At 43.1% G+C, this 21,766-nt stretch overlaps 2 protein-coding genes across 2 annotated transcripts; one reads left to right on the top strand and one right to left on the bottom strand.

The window, feature by feature from the left end:
• Positions 1-688: 688 nt before the first annotated feature.
• Positions 689-16,226, bottom strand: cdk16 (cyclin-dependent kinase 16). Its single transcript, XM_042491314.1, has 14 exons — positions 16,182-16,226; positions 15,618-15,746; positions 15,424-15,480; positions 14,897-15,011; positions 12,233-12,327; positions 12,054-12,116; positions 11,598-11,721; positions 9,751-9,871; positions 4,124-4,221; positions 3,890-3,995; positions 3,765-3,807; positions 3,473-3,563; positions 3,152-3,266; positions 689-1,797 (listed from the first exon to the last, which is right to left on the bottom strand). Exons 1-14 carry the CDS (start codon positions 16,224-16,226, stop codon positions 1,782-1,784), a joined length of 1,218 nt encoding a protein of 405 aa, XP_042347248.1. The 3' UTR covers positions 689-1,781.
• Positions 16,227-20,620: 4,394 nt separating this feature from the next.
• tsr2 (TSR2 ribosome maturation factor) lies at positions 20,621-21,208 on the top strand. The gene is made up of 2 exons (XM_042491267.1): positions 20,621-20,822; positions 20,895-21,208. The coding sequence occupies exons 1-2, from the start codon at positions 20,637-20,639 to the stop codon at positions 21,012-21,014; spliced, it is 306 nt and encodes a 101-aa protein (XP_042347201.1). The 5' UTR covers positions 20,621-20,636; the 3' UTR covers positions 21,015-21,208.
• Positions 21,209-21,766: the final 558 nt, after the last annotated feature.

Below are 21,766 nucleotides of genomic sequence, written 5' to 3'. Positions count from 1 at the left end.
TAGATTGATGAGAGTAAAGAAGCGACTGCAGAGGTGTTTTGATTTTGGGGTTTCTGAACTCTGACAGATGTTTTACTCTGTGTGAATGTTGTATCCTCGCTTTGATTGGCTCTCCGAGCAGCACAAACATTACGCTCAGTGGCCAAAGATCTGCAATCAATTCTTTGATATTTTCAGTAACCTCACATACATTATTACAGCAGATTATTGTTATTATTGACACTGATCAATCATATTGTCTTCTTATCAATATTTCTCTATTGCTCACATTTCTTCACACCAAGAAAATAAAAAATTCACATCAGCAAAATCAGTTCTTTTCAAAAATATTAAGACTCCTGAAAACATTCCTGCAAAAAGTTCGTCAACGTCACATCCAGATCACCTGGTCGCTCACCTGGTCGATCGCCACTGGTAGAGCATGCAGACCAGGTTCAACTGGTGTGCCTTTGTTGTTGATTAAAAGCCTAAAATCATCATAAATAAAAATTATATTTACAGTATGACTGTGTGTTTTGCAGTATCAGCATGTATATTTTGTATATATTTTTATATATATATTTCTATATATTCCAGTATTCTGTCTGAGTGTATGACACATATATACACACACACACACACACACATGCACACGCACGCACACACACACACACACACACACACACACACACACCCGCACACACACGGCTTCTTCTGCAGGTTTTTCATAATAAAGGACATAACGGACTTTTATAAAATCGCTTTTCTTCATCAGTTTTTGTTCACACTATAAAACTGGTGAACTGTCAACTCTGTTCACTTCTAGCTTTAAACTCAATCAATTAACTTTGAATTCAGAGGTATTAACCCTTTTGAAGCCTTTTTAAAAGTCTCTAACCCTTCGAAGCCCAATCACATCGGTGCCATTTCTTTTTAAAAAAAACAGGAGAAAGAGGCAAGAAAGCAGCCAATGGGGTTAACAAAATGTTATGATCATAATAACAAATTTAAAATTTTGTTATAGAATTATTTCTGTAACGTCATGTCTTTAGTAATTTTTTTTCTACTTTTAACTAATTTTATGGTCATTTCCTCTTTCGCTGCTCGTCGCACTCTTCGCATGTTTTCAAAAGAAATCAAGCCGAGTTGCTCAGAGAGAAAAGGGTTAACTTCTCTAATTTCAGTCTTTCTGTTTTGTTTTGTTTTTTGGCCTTTTCTTGCCTTCAATTGACAGGACAGTGTGAGCGTGAAACGGGGACAGAGAGAGAGGAAGACATGCAGCAAAGAGCCGAGGCTGGATTCAAATCTGCGGCCGCTACGGCGAGGACACAAGCTCTGTACGTGGGGCGCCACTCAATCCACTGAGCCCCCAGTCCTTCTGTTTAGTTTGTGGCATTTTGTAAACAGAAGGAATATAAAAATGTTTCAGTTTAGTGCAAACAAACCAGATGGTGACATCGTCGGTGTGACCTCATCGCTGATATCACTCAGGTGATACCTGGATTCAAGTGTTTCCAGCGTGAGGACTTCAGCTCAGGCAGCAGTTATCCGTTCATCAGTGACAGCATGATGACGCTCGTTATTGCATCAGTCCCTGCAGCCGCCATCAGCAGCCACCAAAAAACATCTGATCAATGCTCACTTTGTTTTCTTCTTCTCTTCTTTTACAACCACAGAAAAAACCCACAAACAACAGACTCCGCCTCCCTGGTAATGTCAGAACAAAAGACCCCGCCTCCCTGGTGATGTCAGAACAACAGACTCGGCCTCCCTGGTGATGTCAGAACAGAAGACTCCGCCTCTTAGCCGGACTGTTGGCTGGTCAGAAAAAAAAAACAAAAAAAAAAAAAAAAGTTTTTTAAGGGCTGTCAAGCACTTACAAAAATTTATCAAATTAATTCCATGCTCTGTGAATCATTAATCAAAATTAATCATATATATATATTTTGCTGTTTAAGTTGTTTTTTTTTTTTAAATAATTCACATTTATAAAAATAAATTCCACACATTTATGAAGCCATGCAGCTCCTCACTGTCACCATCACACTCCTGAAAGTATTTCAAGATAAAATACCTGAAGGAATTCTGTCAGAGTACTTTTATTTTGAACTGATTGACTTTTTTGTACTTCCTCATTTGTGTAACAGAGAGAGACTTTTAAACTGCAATAAAGACTAATACAGATTCAAGATAATCACCTGCAGCTGACGCGCGGCTCAGACGCGCCTGACAGGCGCTGCTCAGGGGAGCAGCGTGCGTGCTCTAACCTGATGACATGAGCGCCAAAACAAAAACAACACGCTCAGCGCCGCTCACGCTCTCATGACGCGCGTGGTGTGAAACGGTGTGACGCGTCAAGCCTTAATAGTCTCAGGTGTGTGTTACCTGTCTCTGGTGGGTGTTACCTGTCTCTGGTGGGTGTTACCTGTCTCCGGTTTTGTGTTACCTGTCTCTGGTTTTGTGTTACCTGCCTCCGGTGGGTGTTACCTGGCTCTGGTGGGTGTTACCTGGCTCTGGTGGGTGTTACCTGTCTCAGGTTTTGTGTTACCTGTCTCAGGTGGGTGTTACCTGTCTCAGGTGGGTGTTACCTGGCTCAGGTGGGTGTTACCTGTCTCTGGTGGGTGTTACCTGGCTCAGGTGGGTGTTACCTGTCTCTGGTGGGTGTTACCTGGCTCAGGTTTTGTGTTACCTGTCTCAGGTGGGTGTTACCTGGCTCAGGTGGGTGTCACCTGCCTCTGGTGGGTGTTACCTGGCTCAAGTGGGTGTTACCTGTCTAAGGTGGGTGTTACCTGTCTCTGGTTTTGTGTTACCTGTCCCAGGTTTTGTGTTACTTGGCTCAGGTGGGTGTTACCTGGCTCAGGTGGGTGTTACCTGTCTCTGGTGGGTGTTACCTGTCTCAGGTTTTGTGTTACCTGTCTCAGGTGGGTGTTACCTGTCTCAGGTGGGTGTTACCTGGCTCAGGTGGGTGTTACCTGTCTCTGGTGGGTGTTACCTGGCTCAGGTGGGTGTTACGTGTCTCTGGTGGGTGTTACCTGTCTCTGGTGGGTGTTACCTGGCTCAGGTGGGTGTTACCTGGCTCAGGTGGGTGTTACCTGGCTCAGGTGGGTGTTACCTGTCTCTGGTGGGTGTTACCTGGCTCAGGTGGGTGTTACGTGTCTCTGGTGGGTGTTACCTGTCTCTGGTGGGTGTTACCTGGCTCAGGTGGGTGTTACCTGGCTCAGGTGCGACGGTGGGTCTGGTTGTTTCCCTCTCCAGGTGGATCTCGGGCAGACTGAAGATGGACGTCGCTGAAACAATGTTCACAGTGAGTGTATGATGTCTCAGCACATGACATCACAGATGAAAGCAGGGTCAAAGGTCGTGTTTTTTTTTTTTTAATGTAGAAGAACTTGACATTTTATTGAGTAGGATCACTTTGCAAAAATCATCATCAGCAAATATACACAGACAAAGAAATTATTGGTAAATGTACAAAGGTCGTGTTTTAACTCACTGTCAGGAAGTGTCGCTGCTCTGTTGCCAAGGTTACTGAAATAACAATGAGTCATTGACTCTGCCGAGGAGATCCTCTTCTTCCCTTCAAACTAATGTTCAAAGAAAAAAACAGGCGTTGTGATGTCACTTCCTGTCTTGTTATTATTGTTGATAGTATTCTTATTGATGTTATTATTATATTGTCATTATTAATATTGTTATTACTTTTGTTTTTTAAAAAGTATTATTATGGTTGTTCTTTTTGTGCTTATAAAGGGTTACTGTTGAAAATCGGTGAGACATTCACTGACCTGCAGGAACTTTGACAACAGGTCCACACCGTCACTACTGAGCCTGAATAAAACACACACACACACAGGGTAGCTGAGTACTGTGTGTATCAGAGTTGTGTACTATGCGCAGTAGAGATGTGTACCTTGGGGTGTGGTGAGTCAGCGTCTCTGCTCTGTATTGAGGGAAGTTAAATGCCAAAAATTCTTCAGCACAACTGATTCCAGGCCAGCTCTGCTCTGTGGGTGTCCCTGCACAACAAATTCACACAAAAACACATCAAACACTCAAAATACATCAACACTGAAAATACACCAAACACTGAAAATATACAGTTGTGTGTATTTTGTGGATCAGAACAACAGAATCTGAATCTCACCGAGGAGTTTGAAGATAAAGTGAAGCTCCTCCTCCACCGTCGACCCAGGAAACAGAGGACGACCTGTCGCCATCTCATAGAAGATACAACCAACACCCCTGAGCACAGACAGACAGAGAGACAGAGAGACAGAGAGAAAGACAGAGAGACAGACAGAGAGACAGAGAATTAAACCAAGCTTCATTGAGCAGTCTCAGAACGTTATGTCTGACACAAGTGTGAAAAGTTTAAATTTCACAATCAGCTGCAGGGATTCACATGAAATTCGGTTAGCACCGTCTCCAGTAAGGACTCAGTGGATGTATTAAATTTGACGATGACTGCATGAAGTGGGCAGAAGTTATTACATTAAACCTACATGTGTAGACATTTCACTTTTCATTCATTCATTCTTTTTCTGTAACCGCTTGTCCTCGCGGGGGGGGCTGGAGCCAATCCCAGCTGTCCATTTCACTTTCACTTTTCAAACTTGAAAAATCATCATTCATCAGCTCCCATCACACAGCACTGAAATCTTTTCATCCAATGAAAAGTTTGTCCCGCAAGTCCGTCACACTATACTTTTCACAATATGCCAAATCAGTTAACATCTATATTATCTCCACAATTCTTTATTCAAATGCTCCCGAAACAGGCCTGCTGCGGATACGAGACCTCGCAAGTTTGAGCTGCCATTCAGCCGGCGTTCAGCCCTCAGTAACACTCAGCATCCTGTAACGACTGTAGGTATTATGAAGAGCAAGATATCAAATCCTGATTTCAGTGAAATATTCAAACAAATGTACCATGTCTGAGTTTTCAAACTTTCAAAAACTGCAGATTGAAAAAGATCCAGAACTACTGGTAAATGAAAACTACTTTGTTTTTTTGAGTTTAGCGCAGACTTAAACTTACTTGTGTGAAGTCGGGACAGACGCTGTGGACGTCTTGAGTGCACGGCCACGTTCTGTTAAACAGCAGCGGACTGAACGCTGAGCGCCACTCAGGGCAGAGACACTGTCAGACCAAACGTTCTGCTAACACGTGTTACGTGGGACTCTAGCACTGAAGGTCTCCGACTGGTTGGTTTTTAGAAATGAGGGGGAGACTTGGGGAGTTTTTTGGGGGTTATGGGTCGAGACTGCTCGGTATAAGAAAGATTCTGTTTGAGCAGTGGAGCTTGACTCGGGTTTACTGAAGTCGCTGTCTCTGAGAGTGCGGTGAACTCTTTCATATCAAATCCCACCAGCTTCCAGCATTCGTTTCTTTCGGAGGACTTCAGAGACCCAAGCGGTTCTGACACAGAAGTAACCAGACTAACAGCCGTTTTTTCCTGGCACAGATTGGCGACAATTTTCCCATGATTTTCCCAATCATTTTTTGACGAGTCATTCAGTCAGTCATTCATAACCAACATGAAAACCAGATCGCTGTCTATGGGTGGAAAACAAACCACTGTGAAGCTGAGAGAAGATGGCAAATCAATCAGAGCCATTGCTGATGATGTAACACATGATGGTAGCAGCAAAATGAATTTAAAAGTCTACAGAAACATTTTGTCTGCCAATTTAAAGAAAGATGCAACCAAACTGAGATCCTTCATCATGCAGCAAGATAATGACCCAAAACACAATGCCAAAACAACAAAAGAGTTCATCAGGGGCAAGAGGTGGGAGGTTTTAGACTGGCCACGTCAATCTCCAGACATTAACCCTATAGCGCCTGCATTTTACCTGCTTAAGAGGCGACTGAAGGGAGTAACCCCCGAAAACAAACAACAACTGAAAGAGGCTCCGGTGAAGGCCTGGAAAAGCATCACAAAAGAAGAATGCAAATGTTTGGTGATGTTAATGGGTCACAGGCTTGATGCATTTATTGCAAGAAAAGGATTTGCAACTAAATATTAAGTCTATTAGGTCACTTGAATATATTTAAGTCTATTTGTTCCATTACTTTTGCTCACCTAAAATTGTAGTGTTCCGTTACAAATAATACTATCTTCTACTTGTGTATCAGATCCAGATGTAAATACCTGGAAATAAAAGCTGAAATGTTGATCTCTTGTCTCATATTTATCTTTCCATTTCAAACTAAAATGTTTTCAGTCTACAGCAAAAATAAAGCATTTGACCTCACTGTTCTGATACTTTTGGAGCGGAGTGTATATAACTAGGGTTATGGTTATAACTGTAGTCGTAGTTATGATTATAGTTATGGTTATGGTCATTATGCTGGCAGTACTGACCACGTCGATGTGGGTGGAGTAGTCAGTGTGTAATTACAGTTGTAGTTGTATTTATAGTTAAGGTTATTGTGGTGGCAAAAACTGTGAGATTCTGTTTTTCCTTTAACTCTACTTTTCTTTTGTTCTTGCAACATGGAGAGTACGGGTGCAGTGTGTCAGACTCGCCACCTCCTTTCCAATAAAGATTTTTGTGTCATTTTTGTCATTTGACCGAGTCATTTGTAGGTCCCATTCACCAACAACGCCGAGCTTTGTGGTGATGAGCTGAGGCTGAGATCAATGACAGTATCTGCTGTCACCCTTCTTCTCCCCACCATGCACCATGCACACCACCTTAGGATAGCACCCCCAACACCCTCAACACCCTCAACACCTTCAACACCCTCAACACCCTCAACACACCTGGAGCATGCACACCACTTTAGGATAGCACCCTCAACACCCTCAACACCTTCAACACCCTCAACACACCTGGAGCATGCACACCACCTTAGGAAAGCACCCTCAACACCCTCAACACCTTCAACGCCCTCAACACCTTCAACACCTTCAACACCCTCAACACCCTCAACACCTTCAACGCCCTCAACACCTTCAACACCCTCAGCACCCTCAACACCCTCAACACCTTCAACACCCTCAACAACCTCAACGCCCTCAACATCCTCAACACACCTGGAGCATGCACACTTGTAAACATAGATACAGAGATAAAATGAGTTACTACTTATGTGTAATTATAATTATAGTTATAGTGCCTGACAACATGTCAATGTGGGTGGAGTAGTTAGTGTACAGATATGGTTGAAGTTATAGTTATAGTTGTATAATTATAGTCATAGTTGTAGTTATTGTTATAGTTGTAGTATAGTTATAGATATAGTTGTAGATGTAGTTATAGTAATAGTTATCGACATAGATTTATTCGAGGACTTTCAGTCAGGCTTCAGAGTTCATTATAGTACACGGCACTAGTAAAAATTAATAACGACTTATTTATCGCTTCTGACACGGGTCTGGTCTCTGTTTTAATCCTATTAGATCTCAGTGCTGCATTTGACACCATTGACCATCAAATCTTGCTGCACAGACTTGAAACCTCAATTGGCCTTAAAGGAACGTCACTAGCCTGGTTTAAGTCATACTTATCAGATCGTTCCCAATTTGTTCACATCAATGATCAACCCTCCGCACATACAAAGGTCTGCTTTGGAGTGCCACAAGGTTCGGTGCTTGGACCAATCCTTTTCACTTTATATATGCTTCCTCTAGGCAACATAATTAGAAAACACTCTATAAATTTCCATTGTTATGCTGATGATACACAATTATATCTATCTATGAAACCAGATGAAACTGATCAGCTATCTAGACTTCAAACATGTCTAAAGGATGTAAAAGCCTGGATGAGCAGTAATTTCCTAATGTTGAATTCAGACAAAACTGAAGTTATTGTTCTTGGCCCAAAACACCTCAGAAGCTCCTTTTCCAACAATGTAATTTCTCTAGATGGCATTACCTTGGCCTCTAGCACAACTGTAAGGAACCTCGGAGTTTTATTTGACCAGGATTTATCCTTTGCCTCCCATATAAAACAAAACTTCAAGGACGGCTTTCTTTCACTTGCGTAACATCGCAAAAATTAGACATATCGTCTCCCAAACAGATGCTGAAAAATTAGTACATGCATTTGTCACCTCTAGGCTGGATTACTGTAATTCCCTATTATTTGGTTGCCCCAACAAATCTCTTAGGTCTCTCCAGCTGGTGCAGAACGCTGCTGCTCGTGTTTTAACGGGAACCAAGAAAAGGGACCATATTTCTCCTGTTTTAGCTTCTCTGCACTGGCTCCCTGTGAAATCCAGGATTGAGTTTAAAATCCTCCTCCTTACTTACAAAGCTCTAAATGGTCAGGCTCCATCCTATCGGTCACAGCTCATAGTTCCTTACCAACCCTCAAGATCACTGCGCTCTGAAAATGCAGATGGGAACCAGAGCCTTCAGCTACCATGCTCCTCTTTTATGGAAACATCTTCCAGTTTCGGTCAGAGAGGCAGACACCGTTTCAACTTTTAAGGGTAGACTTAAGACTTTCCTCTTTGATAAAGCTTATAATCAGGGCTGGCTCAGGCTGCCTGGACCAGCCCCTAGTTAGGCTGACATAGGTTTAACCTGCCGGGGGACTTCCCCTGATACGCTGAGCTCCTTTCCTTCTCTCAATGCCGCCATCGAAAATCATGCATGTCTGTTAACTGCATTGCCGTTTGTAAGCTTAGCTTAGCCTCAGTAGTTTAGCCTCAGTAGTTTAGTTTAGCCTCAGTAGTTTAGCCTCAGTAGTTTAGCTTAGCCTCAGTAGTTTAGCTTAGCCTCAGTAGTTTAGCCTAGCCTCAGTAGCTTAGCCTCAGTAGTTTAGCCTCAGTAGTTTTGCCTCAGTAGTTTAGCTTAGCCTAACATCTGTGATAGCCATGTGGTACTCTCACTACCTGGGGCTCGCGATTACAGAGCCTGGGTCTGTTGAACTGCACTACGCTAATCCTGTTGCCTCTCGGGAGCGTTCCTGCTCCCTTGTTTCCTAGTTTCCCTGGATCCTGGCCGTAACTTTGACTGTGCCTGACCATGGTGATAGCTGTGCTGATGCTGTGATCCTGCCTACTGTGTCCCCCGCTCGCCCTGATCGTGGTCTGGTCCTGGTTGCGCCGATGTTGTGATCTTGCCTTTGGACAACTCCCTTTAAACATATGCATGAGACTGTTGCATATGATATCATCTCTCTCAACATCATCATAGAGAGCATTACAATTAATGCTCTCTATGCTCATTATTGCTGTGCCCCCCCCCCACCCCCCCGCCCTCTCTCCCTCTCTTTCTCTTTCCTTTTTTGCCATGATTATATTTCGTTTGTTATTAACGACATCTATCACTCGTCTGTCCGTCCTGAAGAGGGATCCCTCATCATCCTCTGCTGCTCTTCCTGAGGTTTCTTCCTTTTTTTCCCCGTTACAGGGGTTCTTTTTGGGGAGTTGTTCTTCGGGTGATGTGAGGGTCTAAGGGCAGAGGGATGTCGTACACTGTAAAGCCCTCTGAGACAGACTGTGTTTGTGATAATGGGCTCTATAAATAAAACTGACTTGACTTGACTTGAGATATAGTTGTAGTTATAGTAATAGTTATAGATATAGTTGTAGTTATAATAGTTATATGTATAGTTGTAGTTATAATAGTTATTAATATAGTTGTAGTTATAATAATAGTTATAGTTATAGATATAGTTATAGTTATAGTAATAGTTACAGATAATGTTGCAGTTATAATAATAGTTATAGATATAGTTGTAGTTATAAAATTTTCTATGTATAGTTGTAGTCATAGTAATAGTTATAGATATGGTGCTTGCAGTACTGACCACATGTCGATGTGGGTGGAGTAGTCAGTGCTGCCCAGTAGGATGTCTGGCGGTCGGTACCACAGCGTCACCACTTCGTTGGAGTACGTCTTCGTCGGGATGGACTTTGCTCGAGCCAAACCTGAGAGACACCATACCTCTGTGCCATCACAACATGACATCACACTCACCTGGAAGACACTCTGGTCCAAAGTCATGTAAAATAAGTCAACTTGTCCTCCACAAGAGGATTACAAGTGGAAACATGTCTTCCACTGTCTTAGTAAACTGTAGTAAACTGTCTCAGTAAACTACAAAAGCTAAATGTTGATGTCAGCAACTGAGGAAAGAGACTGTGTGTCTCTCTGTCTCTCAGTGTGTCTCTGTCTGTCTGTCTGTCTGTCTGTCTGACTCTGTCTGTTTCTCTGTCTGTAGTGGTGTTAGTGGTCATACTGGTGTTCGTGGTCATACTGGTGTATATGGTCATACTGGTGTTAGAGGTCATACTGGTGTAAGTGGTCATACTGGTGTATATGGTCATACTGGTGTAAGTGGTCATACTGGTAGATAGATAGATAGATAGATAGGTACTTTATTGATCCCAAGGGAAATTTAAGTAACCAGCAGCATATTAAACATACAGAATAGAATATAGACCAATAAATATATAAGCAATATATACAGAGAAAAAGAGAGATGCAGAATATGCAAAAACACAAGATATAAAACAACAATAAACAATAAAACAGTGCAATACCAGTAAAAACAGTGCAACAGTGCAAACAGTGTTTATCTGTGTGAGGAGGAGTTGAAGAGTCGTATGGCCTGTGGGACAAACGACTTCCTCAGCCTGTCAGTGGAGCAGGACAGGGACAGCAGCCTGTCACTGAAGACACTCCTCTGCCTGATGATGATGCCGTGCAGAGGGTGGTGGGCAGTGGTCATACTGGTGTAAGTGGTCATACTGGTGTAAGTGATCATACTGGTGTTAGTGGTCATACTGGTGTATGTGGTCATACTGGTGTAAGTGGTCATACTAGTGTTAGTGGTCATACTGGTGTACGTGATCATACTGGTGTTAGTGGTCATACTGGTGTAAGGGATCATACTGGTGTTAGTGGTCATACTGGTATAAGTGGTCATACTGGTGTTAGTGGTCATACTGGTATAAGTGATCATACTGGTGTTAGTGGTCATACTGGTGTAAGGGATCATACTGGTGTTAGTGGTCATACTGGTATAAGTGGTCATACTGGTGTTAGTGGTCATACTGGTATAAGTGATCATACTGGTGTTAGTGGTCATACTGGTGTAAGTGGTCATACTGGTGTATATGGTCATACTGGTGTAAGTGGTCATACTGGTGTAAGTGGTCATACTGGTGTGACGGCCTCACTAATCTGTGCCTCTCTCCTCAGCTCCTTCCTTTGCTGCAGCCCCACAGTAGTTGGGCCGTCTAAATGGCTGGCCACACCTATAGGCGGGGCCTACCTCTATAAAAGGGCTGCTGGAGTCACTCTGCTCTCTCTCTGGTGGTTGAGCAGCTGACGCCACATGGCCGACATGGTTTAGTTAGTTTGGTTTGTTCTCTGTTTGTTGCGCACACACACACACACACACACACCTCATTCCACCTCACACACTGATCTACGGATATGCACCTTATTTTCCTTTTAATTATGTTCAGTTAAATAAACATCTCCTTATTCCCTGGCAAACTTTGTGTGGACTCTCTCTTTGTTGCAAACCAGTGAGCCAGGTTTGTAACACTGGTGTTAGTGGTCATACTGGTGTAAGTGGTCATACTGGTGTATATGGTCATAATGGTGTTAGTGGTCTGGCTGCAGTGGTGGATGCAGTGGACTCACCAAAGTCAGCCAGTTTGAGTTCTCCTCGCTCGTTGATAAGCAGGTTTTGGGGTTTCAGGTCTCTGTGGAGAACTTTCCTCCGATGGCAATACGACAAACCTCGCAGCAGCTGGAACAGAAAGAGCTGAGGAGACAAAACCAGTTCAAAAAACCACTGGTAAACTGGTTTAAAAAGTTTCAGGTCAAAGTGCTTCTCTATGGAGCGCAAATCGAATAGAATTGAATCGAATCGAATTGAATCAGCCGACTTCATCAGTTCACATCTGAGACAGTGAGAGTCCTTCCAGCTGACAGCCTCCGCATGCTCACAACAAAAACCAAACAGCACAAAACCTCACAGCTCACAACAGCTCCGAAACAGCACTTAAAAATGTCTGTGTGTTCATGTGTAGACTGCAGTATAAATACATAAAGGTAGAAAGAGGAGTACTGACAGATACTTTAAAGTTTTCTCACTTTAACATTGTGGACGTTGATGATGTTTCCACAGTCGTCCAGATACTGTTTCAGATCTTTGTCCTAAAACACACGAGAAATGTGATTCAAGGCGAAACACACACACAAAAAAACACGTATGCATATGTGTGTGTGTGTGTGTGTGTGTGTGTGTGTGTGTGTGTGTGTGTGTGTCTCACCAGATACTCAAACACCAGTGTGAGGGACTTCTGTGTGTGGATGATGTCATGCAGCGTCACAATGTTGGCGTGTTTCAAATCCTTCAACAGAGACACTGCAGAAAAACACACAAATATTAATACACACATCAGTACACACACGCACACGCACACACACACACACATACACACACAATAACCCTAACCCTAACCCATTAATTCACACTCACATTAACACACACAATAGTACATTAACACACACGCACATTAATACACACACATTAAAACGCACATTAACAAAGACACACACACACACACACATAAATACACACACATTAAAATGCATATTAAAACAGATACACACACACATTAACAGACACACATTAGTACATTACCATTACCATGGACAAATTAACTAACTAGATTAATTAACCCTCCGGTTCCAGTATCTCCACAACGAGGTTCCACCAGCAAACGTAACGAGTTTGCAGTACTAAAAAGGTTCAAGGCATCAGAGATGCAGCTGACTGTTCGGGGCAGAAGAATAATGAGACTTTTCTGCAGGCGTCTCAACATAACTTACTAAGTTCAGTTTCAGTCCATCAGTGACGAATCACTGAAGACATCATCTCCAGTCTCAGTCCTTCCACCTGCTGCCTCGATGTTTCACCCACTAATTTCCTTAAAACTGTCCTGAGCAGTTAAGTAAAACCTCTCACTCTTACAGTGAATCTGTCTCTCCGCTCGCTCACTTTTTCAAATGCTTTGAAAACTGCAGACATCAAGCCCCTGCTAAACAAGAGCAGCCTGGAACAACTATCGGCCGAATTCAAACTTACTGATTTTTATTAAAGTTATTACAAAAGTTGTCCACCAGCGACTTATAAATAAATGACATCTGCCTGAACACCGACTCTGTTTCTGAGTTTCTGTTTAGAGCTGCTGGATCTGAGTGCTGCCTTTGACACAGTGGACCACACCATTTTATCACAAAGACTAGAAGGCTGGGTTGGACTCTCTGGACCCGTCCTTAAATGATTCAAGTCATATCTTCATGACAGGAAGTACTTTGCCTAAACTGGAAACTGTAAGTATGAGCAGATGAACGTGACATATGCAAAATAAGAAAGTAGCCTACCACAATTATGCAGATGACGCGCAAATATACATATCACCTTCAGCAGAAACTTATGAATCTGCACAATGTCTGTGTTGCTGTATCGAGCAAATCAGTGATTGGATGAATCAAAATGTTCTGCAACTCAGCAGAGATAAGACCAGATCATTGTCTTTGGGCCACAGAAAGTCAAGTCAATTTTATTTATAGAGCCCATTATCACAAACACAGTCTGTCTCAGAGGGCTTTACAGTGTACAACATCCCTCTGCCCTCAGACCCTCACATCACCCGAGGAAAAACTCCCGAAAAACAACCCCTGAACGGGGAAAAAAAGAGGAAGAAACCTCAGGAAGAGCGGCAGAGGATGATGAGGGATCCCTCTTCAGGATGGACAGACGAGTGATAGATGTCGTAAATAACAAATGAAATACAATCATGGCAAAAAAGGAAAGAGAAAGAGAGAGGAGGAGAGAGGGGGAGAGAGAGAGAGAGGGGGCACAGCAATAATAGAAACAGATGCATGTCATATTACAATAATGGTAGGTGTGAAATTAGTAATTGCACTCTATGATGATGTTGAGAGTGATGATAACAGTCTCATGCACATGTTGATAGGGAGTTGTCCAAAGGCAAGATCACAACATCGGCGCAACCAGGACCAGACCACGATCAGGGCGAGCGGGGGGCACAGTATCAAGAAAGGCAGAGTGTTAGCTAGTTAAATCCCTCTCTCTTATAACCAAGAGCCAATCAAGAAACCTCGGGGTTACCTGGACTCTGATTAAATTTCAGTCACATCAAATCAGTAACTTCATCTGCCTACTGTCATTTAAAAACATTTCCAAAGTCAGAGGAATAATGTCAGAGTGAGACCGTGACAGGTTCACCCACGCCTTTATTTTCAGCAGATCACGTTACTGCGTAGGCCTTTCGAAACAAGCTGCTGAACTCCAGCTGATTCAGAATGATGCTGCGAGAGTCCTGACAAAAACTAGGAAATGTGACCACGACTTCCCAAATCCTCACACCGGATACGTGCCGCTCAGAGAACGGAATTTAAAATCTCACTGCTCGTCTATAAATCACTACGAGGCTCAGTGCCGAAATATATATCTGACACACTTTTAACATATGAGCCTTTGTGGACCATCAGAACATCAGGGGCCCTCGGGAAATCTGTGGCCCTCAGTACATCAGGGGCCCTCAGGAAATCAGGGGCCCTCAGTACATCAGGGGCCCTCAGGAAATCTGAGGCCAGCCTACTGACCGTTATTAGTACTGTAGTGTAAGTGCTGTAGTGTTAGTACTGCAGTACTATAGTATTTGTACTATAGCAGTAGTACTGTTGTGTCAGTGCTGTAGTATTAATACAGTAGTACTGTAGCATTAGTACTGCAGTCTACAGTGTACTGTAGTACAAGTACTATAGTACTGTAGTGTTATTACTGCAGTTTTAGTACTATTATATTAGTACTGTAGTATGAGTGCTGTAGTGTTAGTACAGTAGTGTTAGTAGTGTAGTGTGAGTATGGTAGAATTAGTACTGTAGTATAAGTAATGCAGTACCTTCTCTGATCGCAGTACACGGCGCTCCTTCTTCGTGTTCCAGTCGAATTTCCTTCAGAGCCACGAGGTTCTCCGTCAGTTTACTGCGACCTTTATACACCGTTGCATATGTCCCCTATAGAGGACAGGCAGACAAACAGGTGAGACAGAGTCAGGTAGACAGACAGATGAGACAGACACAGGTAGACAGACAGTTAAGACAGAGCCAGGTAGAGACAGACAGATGAGACAGAGACAGGCAGAGATGGACAGTTAAGACAGAGACTGGTAGAGACGGACAGGTGAGACAGAGACAGGTAGAGACAGACAAGTGAGACAGAGACAGACAGAGACAGACAGAGACAGACAGGTGAGTCAGAGACAGGCACAGATGGACAGGTTAGACAGACACAGGTAGAGACAGACAGGTGAGACAGAGACTGGCAGAGATGGACCGGTGAGACAGATACTGACAGAGACAGAGACTAGTAGAGATGGACTGGTGAGACAGAGACAGACAGAGAAAGGCAGAGACAGTGAATCCTCACCTCTCCAAGTTTGTCCAGTTTTATGTACGTCTCCAGTTTCCCAAAACCAATCTCTGACTGCAGAGACACACAGAGACAGAGACAAACAAATAGGGAGACAGACAGAACCACAGATAGAGAGACAGGGGATTCATATAATCTGTCTCAATAACAGAATCCAATAGAATCTGGTAGACAAGAAGTGAGGGGCAAACCAGAGACACTCTGCGCAGCCGTCTGCTTATTGGCTGCTCAAACAGAGCTGGACCAATCAAGTTAAACTTCTCCAGGTAATCGTCAGGGAGACGAATGTCAGCCGGTAACGAGAGACGTTTGTTAATGTCCTGAAAGACAGCAGAGAGACAGGAGACATCAATCTGTCCACATCCATTCACAAACTAATAAATCAACCAACCAACCAACCAACCAACCAACAATACAGCCAGTCAACAAACCAACCAACCAGTCAACCAACCAACCAACCAACCAGTCAACCAACCAACCAACAAACCAACCAAACAACAAACCAACCAACACACTGCACTACACTAACTCGGATTCTTCTCACAGCATTTCTGCTCCCTTGTTTCGTAGTTTTCCCTGATCTTTGCAGCAACCCTGCACCTGGATCGTGATGATGGCTGTGCTGATGCTGTGATCCTGCCTTTGGCTTTGCTCTTGCTGTGGCTTCACTGATGCTCAGCCTGGACCATGGTCTTGGTTGTGCTGTTGCTGTGGTCCTGTCTATGGCTGAGCCGGTGTCATGGTGTCTTGGTTACACTGATGCTGTGATCCTGCTCGACACGACCATCTACTGCCTCCATTATTAATATACACATGACTGTTATCAACACTTACGATACTTGCATGTAACATTACATGATATCATAAATAATATTAATTAATTTACATCTATCACTATTTTATATGGTATGCTATTGTTACGATTATTGCTGTGCACCCCCCCTCCCCCTTTCTTTTTCCTGCTTGTAATTACTGTACTTTAATTGTTATTTACATTTATTGCACGTCTGTCTGTCCTGAAGAGGTTTCCCTCCTCAGTCGCTCTTCTTGAGGTTTCTACCACTTTTTCCCCTGTTACAGGGTTTTTTGGGGAGTTTTTCCTTAGTCTCTTTGAGGGTCTAAGGACAGAGGGATGGTGCCTGCTGTAAAGCCCTCTAATGCAAACTGTGTATGTGTGTAATTTAGTGTGTATATGTGTGTGTATATACATATTGTGTGTATATATGTTAGTGTACTGTTTGTATCTCTGCTCTGTGACAGTACAGCGGATAATGTCTGGTGTTCGTATCTTTGCTGTGTGATCCCAGTAAATTACACCAGCTACCATGCATCTTTTATAGAAATTACTTTGTAATTTCTATAAATGTGTAACAAATGCCAATTTACAACTCATACAATACAAAATCCTCCATAGAACTCATTTGACTTTTTTTTGACAGAAGCAAGATTTCCTAGTGACACAAACGGGACACTGAGTTTCAGTCTTCAAAAGTGTTCTCTGAGGACAAAAGAAAGCCTCATGGACGTCCTCTGCAGGGACAGGGAGTCTCATCCACCACAAGGTTAGGTATTTGAAAGGCGCAGTATCCCCGCCTGTTCCCGGGAGTCGGTTCACTGGAAGGGAAAGAAAAGTTAGATCTGTGTCTCTGACGAACACTGTGATGCCTCAACTTTGTGACTTTATCAAAATAATGCAAAATCGGCATATTTCTTTTTCAACAAAAAAAGTACGCAACAACAGCAAGAGCACTGTGACTGCTAGTCAAAAATGTCCAGATGGTTTTAAACCACTGACTACGTCTCTCACTATTCACATGAAAGCCCTTCAGTAAAGCTTCAATGACGCAAAGGACTCCCTGCATTGCCATCTGGGAATCGAAAACCGGGTACTCCCGTGGCAATTTGATTCTTGTACCCCTCCACCATGCTGTGGTGGACATCACAGTTCCTCCTGAGTCAGAAATGCATGCACATGACAGAGCAGCCAGTGGCCAATCTGAATGGGGGCATGGACAAGGTCCCCCTCCCCAGCTGTGTTGGTCCTGGACCCTCTGGCCTTCTCCCTGGACCTCCTCCTCCTCCTCCTCCTACCTCCATCCAGCAGCACAGCTCCCAGTTGCCATGCTTCATGGGCTCCTGTCAGTGCTGTGTCCGCCTCCTCTTCCTGTACTTTTAAGACACACCAAGTAACTACAGCGATACACAATGGAGTTTGGATGGCCGAGGCTCTGCAGTGCAGGGATTCACAGAAAAAAACATTCCGACACAAAGTTGCCAACTTGGCGATCTAGCGACTTTTCAAACCCCCTTGGCGACCAGCGACCAGCAACACAAACCATCTGGGGAAGTGTGTTGACAAAGCAAATCTATTGCTTAAAGCATCTAACACATCCCGCTCTGTGGTTCATTCAGAACATTCTACATATGGGGTATGACGCTGTAAAAGGATGATATTGATGATTCATCAGTAGCTGGGGAATCATATGCAAACAAAATCTAACATGGTACATTCATGCATCTATCAGGCTCTGTTTTGTCATTTATTTGGGTCCTGGTAAAGCGGGAGCGAGTACAGCTCCGGCTGTCCTCTCCTCTCCACTCATTCAAACTCATGCAGCCAGTCTGACCAGCAGCCCCGCAGTCCCAACCTGCAGTGGACTCCGTGACCGCTCTGGGAACCGGCCCTGCACCATGAATCACGCGTGTCCAGCTTACGACCAATCACAGATGATGATTTTGTACAGTTACAGCAGAGACGTTACAGTTTTTGTTTCCATTCTACCTGAAAGAGTGGGAACAGTTTGAGGAGTTGCAACACTGTTCCCGGTCTTTCAGGTAGTCATCAATAAGTTGAAACATGGCGAGAAGACGAGTAGCACAGAGTGTCGCTGATGAAGGTTTTGAACTCGGTGGTCTGAATGAAATGCACAGAAGGAAGCGTAAAAAAAAAAAAGGGAAGGAAAATAGAAATGAAAAGAAAAGGGTAGCAACATTGATCCAAAAGCATTTTTGATAGAAGATAAAGAAATAGATAGGTACTTTATTGATCCGAGGGAAATTTTAAGACCCAGGGCAGCATAATAAAAAGCGAATAGAATAATATTACCAATAAATAACAAGCAATATATACAGAGAAAAAGAGAGATGCAGAATAGCAAAAAAAATATAAAACAACAATAAACAATAATTTAACCCTGCAAAACCTGGGGAAAAAAGTGCATCATCAGTGCAAGAGGTTTTTAGTTTTTCTTTTGAAAATATTTGGCGAGGTGGCTTCTCAGATATTCATAGGCAAAGTGTGTCCCAGAGCTTCAGGACCTTAGACCAGAGCAGACTTTGACTGCGTAGTTTGGCTACAGTCTTGGAAAGTTTGCCTTGAAAAAACATGCCTTGTCAGGCTCCACTCTAGCAGCCAGACACGGGAACTGCTGTAGGGCTGTTTTCGCTTCTACTGATTTTCGGAAAGCGAGTTCCTACCTAACAAACGCGCTGTCAGCTCTGCCCGGTCTCTGTCTTGAAACGCCCTCTTTTTCTTGTTGAGGAGGTTTTTGACATCGCTGGTAATCCAGGGCTATTTGTTAGGGAAGCAGCGCTCGTTAGTATTTGGTGGTAACCGCCTGTCCATGCGGGAGACCGGGGTTCAATTCGTCCGGGGAGGTTAGTTGACTTTTGAACCCCTCAATGTCCTCGCTGTCTCTGTTCTTGTAGGGCAAACAACATTGCTGAATCGGCTGGCAACAAAAAAAGTGCAGCCCCTCAGAGCATCCACTGCCTCTGTGATAGACCATTTCCGGAATGGTCCACTGACTAACGTTCTCAGTGGGTTCCCTGATGAAACCCGTGGTTTGTATAGGGGCTTGGATGGCACGCTATGTTAGGTGGTTTTAAAGTGTTTTTAGCTGTTTTTGGAACGTGCCATATTTTGACATTTTTGCCATACTATAGCCTTGCATCTTCGGTCATTTTTTGGACATGCTATATTTCTGTGGTTTTGGCCGTTTTTGCAACTTTTTTTGCTATGGCGTGTCTCAGCACGCTATTTTAGGTGGTTTTAAAGTGTTTTTAGCTGTTTTTGGAGCGTGCCATATTTTGACATTTTTGCCATACTATAGCCTTGCATCTTCGGTCAGTTTTTGGACATGCTATATCTTTGTGTTTTGGACCGTTTTTGCAACTTTCTTTGCTATGGCGTGTCCCAGCACGCTATTTTAGGTGGTTTTAAAGTGTTTTTAGCTGTTTTTGGAACGTGCCATATTTTGACATTTTTGCCATACTATAGCCTTGCATCTTCGGTCATGTTTTGGACATGCTATATTTCCGTGTTTTTGGCCATTTTAGACACTTTCTTTGCTATGGCGTGTCTCAGCGAGCTATTTTAGGTGGTTTTAAAGTGTTTTTAGCTGTTTTTGGAACGTGCCATATTTTGACATTTTTGCCATACTATAGCCTTGCATCTTCGGTCATTTTTTGGACATGCTATTTTATGGTGTTTTTGGACGTTTTTGCAACTTTCTTTGCTATGGCGTGTCTCAGCGAGCTATTTTAGGTGGTTTTAAAGTGTTTTTAGCTGTTTTCGGAACGTGCCACATTTTGACATTTTTGCCATACTATAGCCTTGAATTTTCGGTCATTTTTTGGACATGCTATTTTATGGTGTTTTTGGCCGTTTCTGCAACTTTCTGCAACAAAGTGTTTATTCAGCATGTCAAAATCTGACATTCTTGTCATACTACAGTATGGTGGTTTTGACAATTCCTTTGACATGCTATATTATGACGTTCTTTGGCCTTTTTTCAGAATTGAATACTATGACGTGTTTCTACAGGGTACGTGTATTTCAGACTTTTTTTGATATTTTAAAATTATTAATTTTTCGATATAATTTAGTATGGCTTGTCTTATTTCCTGCATGCTATATAATGACGTTTTTGGCCTTTACTTCCACATTGAATACTATGACGTGCTTCTGTAATCTATATTTTGTTTTCAGCTCTTTTTTTCCATTTTTCAAAAATTGACTTTTTTTTGCATTGGTTTGTCGAAAAAATGACAGAAAATGCCACCGTATAGTATGGTGAAAAATGTCCAATTTCAACATGTCGAAAAACGGGCTGAAAACGAGACATTATTGCTCGTAGAGACAGGTCATAGTATACAATGTCAAAAACATCATAGTAAAGTATGTGGATGAATGTCAGATTGGCAGATGAATGGACTGTGCTTACCTGTGCTCTCAGGTGTGTGACGGACTGATGCAGGTGTTTGGTCTCTGGCAGCAGGGGGAGCTGCAGCAGCTCAGACAAACCATCATCACTTTGACATCGAAGAAGGGTCAGAGGGCAAAGGTCATGGCTCCGCCTACACCGTCTGGTGAAGACAGTGATGATGACACACAGGTACGTCTCACCTCACTCACAGCTGTCCAGGTCCCATGAGGTCACAGAGTGATGATGTCATCCTGCGTTCAGGTGATGGAGTGTGAACCCTCGGTGCCGTCAGTCAGCAGGATGGACCCGCCTCCTGCTGCTCCTGCTGCTCCTGGTGAAGAAGAAGAGGACGGCTGGACGGTGGTGAGGAAGAAGAAGTGAACAGAAGATGAAAAGCAGCGTGAACTGTTAAACTGAGAAGCAGCTAACCTTTGACCTTTGGCTGTGGGACATCGAAACAGATTGAGCGTCTTTAATGGATTTGATGGTCGGCGTCCGTCCTCAGAGACGACAGGTGGCGTTAAACCCGAAAGAATCTAGTTTATGTTTTTATATTAAACCTGTTGAATATCGTGTCTCTATGAGTGTCTCTGTGATGTCATCACACTTTTCTGTCAAAGTTTAGAGTTTAAATTTCTAAGGTCAAAGGTCAGACTCCGAATTTTGAGGGTCAAACTTTAGAGGACAAGGGAAAGGTCACAGCTGATTCTCCATTCCTCTTTATTCACAGGAGAGAAATCACACCACACAAACAGACACATAAAAAAAACTCTTCCTGGTGATGTCACTGTGACAGGTAGGAGGGGGCGGGGCTTATTTCAAGGCACTAATTATTATCGGAACATAGAAACAGGTGAGATGTCAATAGGATCAATAACGTGATCAGTGATCAGTCGGTGGGGGGGTCGGCTGCTGACAAACTCAATAACAAGATTTCTCCTACTGTGAACTCAGCTCTGATCAATAATCAGTCAGGATGACAGGAAGTGAAGAAACTGCACAATCAATAGAAAACACAGAAGCAAAGAAACAAACACCTAAAATCAGCAAAGAAATCAGGTGACATCAGCAGAGAAAGTGAAATCAGGTCAAATCAGCAGAAATCAGGTGACATCAGTTGAAATCAAGTGAAA

The sequence above is a fragment of the Plectropomus leopardus genome, chromosome 8 (assembly GCF_008729295.1).
Source record: "Plectropomus leopardus isolate mb chromosome 8, YSFRI_Pleo_2.0, whole genome shotgun sequence".
Taxonomy (NCBI): domain Eukaryota; kingdom Metazoa; phylum Chordata; class Actinopteri; order Perciformes; family Serranidae; genus Plectropomus; species Plectropomus leopardus.
The sequence above is the reverse complement of the archived record's forward strand: the minus strand, read 5'-3'. Positions and strand labels throughout refer to the sequence as shown.